This window comes from Sesamum indicum, linkage group LG14 (assembly GCF_000512975.1).
Source record: "Sesamum indicum cultivar Zhongzhi No. 13 linkage group LG14, S_indicum_v1.0, whole genome shotgun sequence".
Lineage (NCBI taxonomy): Eukaryota > Viridiplantae > Streptophyta > Magnoliopsida > Lamiales > Pedaliaceae > Sesamum > Sesamum indicum.
Window position 1 is genome coordinate 2,906,390 of NC_026158.1, and position 9,138 is coordinate 2,915,527.

The 9,138-nt window shown below is 35.8% G+C and overlaps 2 protein-coding genes across 3 annotated transcripts in view; both read right to left on the reverse strand.

Moving 5' to 3' along the window:
• LOC105176845 (aquaporin SIP1-1-like) lies at positions 1,704 to 7,420 on the reverse strand. 2 transcript variants are annotated; one of them, XM_011099778.2, is made up of 4 exons: positions 5,588 to 7,420; positions 3,892 to 4,212; positions 2,873 to 3,145; positions 1,704 to 2,130 (listed from the first exon to the last, which is right to left on the reverse strand). In XM_011099778.2, exons 2-4 carry the CDS (start codon positions 4,189 to 4,191, stop codon positions 1,984 to 1,986), a joined length of 720 nt encoding a protein of 239 aa, XP_011098080.1. In that variant the 5' UTR covers positions 4,192 to 4,212; positions 5,588 to 7,420; the 3' UTR covers positions 1,704 to 1,983. The 2 variants fall into 2 exon arrangements, with proteins under 2 accessions (XP_011098080.1, XP_011098079.1); XM_011099777.2 differs by having other exon boundaries at positions 3,892 to 4,221.
• Positions 6,417 to 9,138, reverse strand: part of LOC105177059 — a 4,324-nt gene continuing 1,602 nt past the window's right edge. Inside the window, exons 3-6 of the mRNA XM_020698836.1 lie at positions 8,036 to 8,105; positions 7,261 to 7,395; positions 6,986 to 7,153; positions 6,417 to 6,701 (exon numbers count right to left, since the gene is read on the reverse strand). Coding sequence (XP_020554495.1) covers positions 6,417 to 6,701; positions 6,986 to 7,153; positions 7,261 to 7,395; positions 8,036 to 8,105 — 658 coding nt within the window. The remainder of the gene's footprint in view (positions 6,702 to 6,985; positions 7,154 to 7,260; positions 7,396 to 8,035; positions 8,106 to 9,138) is intronic.

Genomic DNA, 9,138 nt, shown 5'->3' on the forward strand with positions numbered 1-9,138 from the left:
TAACTACTGACAATATCAAAATTATATTTAATCCTTTTTTTTCTGTCCATCTTCTCTCATTTTTAATGATTTTTGAATTCGCTGGATTCCAACTTGGAAGTTCTGCGGAATATCGCACTCCCCAAGGGCGAGATTAGTACTGTCTGAAGAATAGTTAAATTGCAAGATTTGTTGTGTGGCATACTGTTAAAAACTGATGAGTGTTGGCTTACTTACTTCTTAATTATAAAAAAATAAATTTATAATAAAAATATAATATTTTTAAATCTTATAATAAAAACATAAACAAATAGTGGATCTTGTCTACATCTTAAAAAAAAAAAAAAAAAAAAAAATCGTGAACAGCAATCGACGACCCAGAGTTGTGGCCGTGCTAATTCCCCGAGGCTACTCGACAATTTTCTTAAAAAAAATAAAAATTCTCTAACACGACTTGTTATATTTTTATTATATGATTTTAAAAAATACATTTTTATTAATAAAAAAAAAAAATAAGTAAGCCAATGATTATGAGTTTGGTGTAACACAGCTTAACTTTTAATAACTACATATATTAAAGTTGGCATAATGAAGCATGTGATCTGACCACTAAATTCTGTCAAAACGAAACAATGGAAAAAACAACAATCAACTAATGCATGTGGTTGCATTGGATTCAAATTTTTAGGGTCGGTTTGATTTTCAATATTATTTATGAAAAGAAAAAAATGTAATTTACGTCGTTGCGATATGAAAAATGAGTAAAAAAAATTTTTTGTGAAAAAGAGTAGTAAATTATCACTGTATTTTAAAAAATGGAGCAAATTAATTATCACCTGTCTAAACCATTAATAGGGATGATGTACTTTATTTTTCAAAATACATTAGAATAATTTACTAATTTTTATAAATTAATATAATAATATAAATAGTTTATAGACATCTCAATATATCAGTAAAACATATTTTCAATGTTTTAGTATTATAACCTAAAACATGCATATATAAATTAATTAAAACAAATGAAATTTTCATTAATATTACTCTCATATTTATAAAATTGTGGTAGTATTATTATTTTAAAAATATATTTTTTAACATTTTAAAAGGTAAATGACAACGAGGTTTTCTAAAATTTGATATAATTATAATACCCGTTCGTTATTTGAAAAATTGTCAATATCTACCTAATTTTAACGATCATTTCAATTAATTCAATCATTTAAGTTTCGTTAGGTTTTCGTTCATTTTTTATGAAGAACCGACTAAAATACTCTTGTCAACTATAAATTATAATTTATTTACTTTTTAAAAGTTTTTTAAAAAATTACAAACTAAGTGGATAATTTTTTAGGATTTTTCAAATTTCTTTGTCCACTTTCTTTCAATTTTTTTTATACTTTTTTTTAAATTTTTTTAAAAAAATTTATAGCAAGAACGAAATTGACTAGTCCGAACTTTTATCCAAAAATTATATAATTTCATCAAAAAATTAAGAAAATATCGATCGTTATATCAAATTTCAAGAAAATTTATTATAATTTATCCTATTTTAAAAATATGAAATCAAGTCTACCAAGCCCAATCCATCGACCTCAGGTTTGGAGCGAATCGAATTCAATGTTTTGACAATATGTTTAGTAATCAAATCAAATTCAAGTCAGAACTTATCAAACAAAAAATTAAATCTACGAATCGAGTTCAAACGAGCTTTAATTGATACATTTGAAATCAAACATCGCGTAATTTGATTATTTTCCAACCCTACCTGTCCATAGTATAGGTATTCTACAATTCAAGGACAAGTATCACACAAATATGTAGAGATTTGGATGTGAATACAATTGACAGACGAGGCAATATCGCTTACTTATTCACTATGCTATTCGCAATAGAGTTGAATAGTAATCAAGGAAATACATGCCATTACGATATCCATTAGAGGTGAAAATACAAGTTGAAAATCTCTGATATCCACAAACCCTAAATCTACTTACGCGCCTTTCAAGCTTTCTTCTGCTTCGTCGGGAGAGGAAATAGAAAACGGAAAACCCATGCAGCAAGTATTGCTCCGATGAAGGGAGAGATCCAGTAAACGTAGAGCTGCTCCCATGTGTTGTGCTTATTGTTTATGTAAGCCCAACCGAATGCCTGCACAATATCAATATAGGAAAATCAAAGTTAGTCCGGAGCTCTGCAGAACAATTGGTCTAAGCTGTTCTGTACATGAGAACATTTGTTGCCAGACAAACCAATAAATCGTTTGCGAGATACATAATCCAGAAAATCTGCAAGGTGTTTAGGCGCCTTGCCTTATATACTGTGTCACCGATTAAAATTTTCTCAAATAATGAAGTAAAGAGTTCTCATTCAAGGAAAAAAAGACAACATAAAACGGGATAAACATCAAGATTGAGAATTAAATCTTCCTCGTACGGAGACTGGAGGACCTCAAATTTGCTTCAAATAGATAATCAAATACAGAGAGAAGAATGGTTTGGATAAATCTTCTTGTGGTTTCGACGAACAGTAGTCCAACAGCCTATCATGGTCGATAAAATTCATAATTAGAGCAGTTGTTATTGCTTGGGACGATAACATGACATTCTCCAGATAAGAAAGTTGTCAAGATCAGCTTCTATTATCTAGAGATTCAGAGGACTTGGCAATTTCATGAATCTTACTGACGAAAAAATAAGAGGAAGTTCGAGCCTTTTATCAATAATCTAGGCAAAGGATAGTATCGTTCATTATTGTATCTAATTCAAATTTAATTAAGATTGTCGGGCAGATAGAGAACATATTGAACATATATTATGGAAGGTATAGAAGACGAGTTGTGGATATGCTCTCCGAAATGCAAAGGTATAACAAAAGGTAATGTATTGCTTACATTTGCAGGGTTCATGGAAGGTCCTGTATAACTGGAACCTGCAACTACTAGTGCAACAGTTGACACAGCAAGCAACCAGTTCCTTATAAGTGGATTGCTTGGACCCCTAAGCACAATGATGAGGACAGCCAAGGTGATTATGAAAGTCAAAACGCCCTCGGCAATTGCTCCAGTGTGCATGTCAACCTTTAAAGAAGGACCCCCGACCATGTGTTTGTACTGCATTGGCATCACCTCCAAAATTGCAACCACACCACCCACTGCACCAGCTGCCTGTCAAATAAACACTGGAATGTTCATTTTTTTCATGAAAATGAAAAGGGAATATAACTTTACCCATGCGGTCCAGCTATAGTATGTCGTTGGGGGTTGACGCATAAAAATGTTTATTTCAGGAAAATTGACATCCACATTGCTATTCTACGCTTAAGCGATTGGCAGGGAATATGCATTGAGAGCACTAGCCTCCAAATCTTTGAACACATAGCCATGAAGTTAGCAAAATAGTTTGGATTTAGAGAAAATTGAATAGATCTCTAAATCGTGAGAAAATCAACTCCAAACTGTAAGAGGGTGTTGGCAACAACTAAAAATAAGTGCTTATCAGCTTGTTACAAGCTGAAAATAATATGTTGAAATGAGCATCTTTGATTACAGCTTCTGCATTTAAATTACTCATACTAAGTTGATATAACCAAAAGTTATAAACAACTCCTTACTAACTTTTGCAACTTATTTAATAAAATTGTGAATATTGCGTAATTTTCCTTACACTCCAACTTTAGCTTTTTTCCACTTTTCACTTAGTTTTCAGACAATCGCAGTTTGGATGGTAGCTAAATTTACAACTTTTCGCAAAAGGGGTGTTTATTGTATCATTAAAAGGTTCTTTTTTATTGTTGTTGTGAATGACAAAGATTTTCAGTAAATACAATAAATAACAATACTTCCATTCACTTTCAATTAGTCAAAAATGAGGCAAGAGAAGCACTAATAAAGAGGCGAGACCCATTAGTAACCTGGGCAGGGAAGCGGAGGGCAGCAGAGACCAGAGAGTCCCCGCCACCAGCTCCGGCGGCATAAAAGGCAGCGGTGGCTGTGGGGTTGAAGGTGGCACCGCCTAAAAGATCACCGATGATTCCAAATATGAACAAGAGAAGAAATATGAAGATGGTGGTGATGAGAAGACTAGCAAGGCCCTCAGTCAAACCCAGAGCAGAAGAAGCAAGATATGTCAGAGCACCCAGTGATGATGCAGAGAAAATCCACATAAAAGTTAGCACACCATCAGCTACAGCAGCCTTGATTGCCCCCTTCATTGCTATCAGATTCTCTCTGTCCTGTGTCAACTACAAAGATTGTAAGTGCATGAGAAGGAGTGGATATCTGAATGACTTACCTACCAGTCAAATGCCCTGTTAATAACAAAAGTCAACACTAATCACATTGCTAACTTTTCAAACTTATCTTCCTAGAAGATCCGATTAGGTTTGGGACTGATAGAAATAATTAATGACTATTGATTATGAATTGGAGTCCACAAAATATTTGATTATGAATTGGAGTCCACAAAATATGAGCATGATTTTCATTTTGCACCCTCACAATAAACTAAACGAGCATATTGCAGTCCTAAAGGGAAAATTGCAATTTTAGTCCCATAAACATAGGGGATGAAAATTTTTAGTCCTATACGAATCTATTTTTTTTGTCCTGTAATTCTAAAACTTTTGCACATTGAGAACGAAAATAGTTGGAATTTGCTAAGACGGCACCCAATTAAGTTGGTCAAATGCACTTCAGTCACTTTAGCAAATTCCGGCATTTTGAATCCTCAAAGACGACATTTTAAAGTTATCAAAGTAGATTCATACAAGACTAAGATTAAAATTGCGTTTTTCCCCAACCCTAAAACACAAAAATAGCATTTTGCAGAACTGAAACACGTAACAAGTAGCAGTTTGCACCTTTAAGGCATTTCTTTCCACGAAAAAGTCACCAGAATTAATTCAAAAACCATATTTGAAGAATTGGTAACAATGGTACTCAATCAAACATGAAGTTTAAATACAATATGAAAGCAAAAATGTAATTTTTTTGACAATCAAGAATGGCAGTAAGTTCTAAATACAAGTTGAACTAAAGCTAGACATGTATGCGGCATCTTTATTTTCTTTGTATTGACCATAGTTGTTAAAGGTGCACCAATGCTACGCCCTTCCAATCATACACAAATTTACAGGAATTACTTATATATGTATCTACCATTAATATTTTGAACAAAATCAGCATGTCTAAGATTAGGTAGAAAAGAAGGCAGAAAATTAGGTTTTTAGCCAAATTTTCAGGGGGGGGAAAAGCAAACTAAAACCAGAATTTTAGAAAGAAAATATCAGCCAATTATTTCACAATTACAACAAAAAAATCAATAATTTATTGTTCAGCAGATTATTATATATGATCGAGAAAAAATTGAGTTATGACACTAAATAATTAGAACAAATTACATCATAATAAAGTAATCAATAATTTTACCAAAATTTCTGGTCTGAGAAAAAAAAAAAAAGATAATAGTACAATTTACAGTAGCCTTTGAGAGAAAAGAGAAGAAAGAAAAGGCAGTAGAATACGGGACGAAAGCAGAAACAAGAGAAAAAGAAAACAAGAAGACAGACTAAGAAAAAGCACAAAGAAAGAGAGAAGAAGATATTATACCTCAAAATCGCTTCAGGTCGAAGAAGAACGTCGCTGCTGGTGCGGAGAGAGAAATTGACTCAGGTTAGGTTTTTTTCTTTTTCTTTTTTCCCTTTCTTTAATAAAGAAATCATGGGCTTTTGTTCCTTTTCTTTAACTAATTCGGAGGGCCCAGCAAGCCCTTCTACTGAAAATGCTTGGTAGTTGGTACACCCCTGCCTTGCCCACGGGTTCATGCAACTGAGTCAAACACAAAACCAAATATCGCAGAGGAGCATGCAGAACTTAAAAGAAAAAGAGAAGCCCTGGATACGATACGTTGAAGATGTATGCAAGAATTGTTTCATATCAACCACAGGGATGAATTAGTAAGTTCATCTAAGTACAATTATGGACTTCACTGTGAAAAGGATGCCTATTAACCTTCACAAAAGATGAAGCTTGGACAACTGTGGCCCATATGAAAGAGTTTCAGATCAAATGCCAACGTTCTATGAGTTTAAAACATACTGCAAGATGAAATTGAAGGATGTCAACATATGGCATGTTCTGCTTAAAATATCGAATCTTCTATGATTCCAGAGCGTAGAGATGGTGATCGTCTGAAATAGCTTTGAGGTAGAGCAAGTAATACAGGAGAAATAAGCATAAGAAAGTGAGGCAAAATATTGTTTTCTTGCATAAGATGTGGTCAAGATTTTGTATGTTCTACCCGCAGGCCAATTTCAAGAATCGAGAATTCATAGCTACAGAAAGATCACGATATTCTCACAGTCAATCTTGTTCTTCTTCCCAGAGTACAACTAATGGCATCAACAATGCCATCAGGCTCAATCTCTTGGCCTCACTATCAATTCTGTTGTTCAAATAAGTTCCCCTTGCTTGAGAAGACGGCAGGCTGCCAATTACTCTCAAGCAAGTCGATACAGACCGAGAGAGATCTGAGAGATCCAAACGAGAAAGGTTCAAACACCTGATCTTGCCGCAGAGAAAAGTGAGGAACATCTTCTCCAATAGTTTCTGGTTTTCCAATTAAGCCAACTTTAGCATGACCAGGCCTCAAGACATGCGTAGCCTTGAGCGCTCCATGCAATCCCTCTTCCAATGGACGAAACGGGTTACCTGCTCGGCAAGCCTGCGCTAACCAGTATTGGGTAGATATGCTGGGTTCAGCATTTCGCTCTCAATCTGCGAAATCTCTTTCACGCTGAGGAAAGTTAGAATCTTGATAAACCTGATAATAACATCAGCATCGGAGATGGGGAGGGATTACTAATAGAACTGGTAAGGTGACACCTTCATCGCGGAGAAGACAGAGGAAACCGTAGGCCTGGAATAGCTGGTAGGTGAATCGGTCTAACTCATTCCCTTCTGCGATTCACTGTTCCGGACGCGCTCGTTAGACATCATGGCACCCACCTCGCGAATTCTCCGACATCCCTCAGGAAATCCAGCAGCTTCACGTCTTTCCACCAATGGTAATTGCTTAAAATCTTGACAGAAGACGGCGTAGACGGACTTCCCAGAATGCTCTAGGCAGATATTCCTGTCCAGGGAGACGGGGTCGAGTTGGGGCCTCCCGTGGCTCTTGCCATAGGGGTCGTAAAAGCGTCCGGTGCCATCCCCGAAGAAGGCGGGTGCGTCGTGGCCTCAGCGGAGGAATCAAGAGAGAACGATAATGGCGAGAAGCCTACCAAGGTGGAGAGTCTCGGAGGTAGGGTCGAAAAGCCACAGTAGACACTGAGAGGAGGGAGGTCAGTACGGTGGATTGCAGCGGTGGTGTGGGATAGAGAAGGCCTCTCTCTTCCAAGATTTCCACCACATTCCAGCTAGAAGAGTAAAGGCAGCATTGATGAACAGAGAAGCGGCTCTTTGTCTTTGAGCGGTGGAAATGAAAAGAAGGGTTTCCTGCAGTAATTATTAAAAGTATAATTACAGTCAACTTTCAAATTTTAATATATTTTATTATTTAATATATTATAAATATTTTTCATATTAAATATTTAATCACATTTTAGCATTTTAGCATTCGGATCGAGGTAGAAATATGCGATTTGTAAGCTCAAAGATGAATGCAATAAACACGCGTTAACTCAAAATAATTCATGTCTGAAATATTTATAGGGCCCAAGTGTACGGTATGAATTGGGCCACGTGTCACCATTTGAATTAATCGTACGGCGGAGCATTCATCACTTAAATCGGGTGATCTTTCGGGTTTTCGCTCGGGTCAAAGCTCCGAGGATCCAACCGGCGCACCAAATACGCGGATCTCGCTCTCTTTAAGTGATTTTATCCATAAGGGGGGGCTTTTTCGTCTTTTTAAATAAATAGGGGTAATACCCCATCAATTTTCTTTCTTTTTTTTTTTTGGTTTTGACATTAAAAAATTTGTTTTTTTTTTTTTTTCTTAGTTAAGTATAATATCCATAATAGATACATGAGAAGCTGAATATAAGTACTACGTACATCAGCGTCCAAAAGTGGAGAGGGGCGTTCTGTAAAGCCGATAGATTGAGAGTTTCCTACCCATTCTTGCCTTTGCCAGAAAAATCAGCCAACTCCATTAGCCCTTCTAAAGGACTAGACAAGCTTTATACTCTGGACTTCAATCACAATTCTGCAGAAGTCCCGCAGTAATTGAGCGTATGCCGTGCGACGATTCTGCCTCCTGTTGGAAGTATTTAATGAATGAATATTCGATTTATTTCTAAAATTATGTGCCTTGCTTTAGAAAGGGACTCGTTGTGCCGTGCGCTAGAGCTCCAGGACACCTTTGCATCGTGATGCGCCATGCGTCTTTAACAACTATGATCTCAATTATCTTACTGATAATGCATTTACTCTATTAATTATAAAAATTCTCAACCACCGGAGAAAAATGGTGCACAAAAAAGCAAGAAGGAAACACATAAACCAGACAAGAAAGCTCAGGATATCTAAACAGGTCTACTGTCGTTTCTCCAGGTACCAAGAACGCAGAAAATAAACATTACACATGTATTTCAATTACAAATATCATATGTCGAACGAGAGCCTTGCTAGATTAGAGCATACAAAGATCACATTTTTTTGTCAAAAAAAAATACATAAAAATGCCAACTCATTTGTCCAAGCAACATTGTCCTGCAAGCCAAAACATCTTAACCAGCCTACTGAAATTGCTAAAAACAGTACAAGATCCACGAAGCAGTTTTGTGAATTCAGTAGGACTAATCTTAAGAAAAATTGCGTTACCATGAATTCCAGATCCTATGTTAGAGCTACTTATCACCTAAAGCATAAGAACTGAGAAACTCACAAGTAGTGGATTGTATGGGATACTATGAGCCTCATGGCCTTTCAAAGAGCTTCACAAGTGATTGATCAAGAAAAATCGCAGGACGATTTCTCAGAAATTGGTCACATTCTCCGCGATATCAGGAATTGTTCTCATTTATTTCAACCTTTACAGATTTCCCTTGTTCCTAGAGTAGCTAATTCCACTTTGATGAAGCTCGTCCAGAAGTACTTAATGCTGCTCATTTCCAACTTTCTGGCTCAATTGAGCCATAATATTAATTTGGATTCCC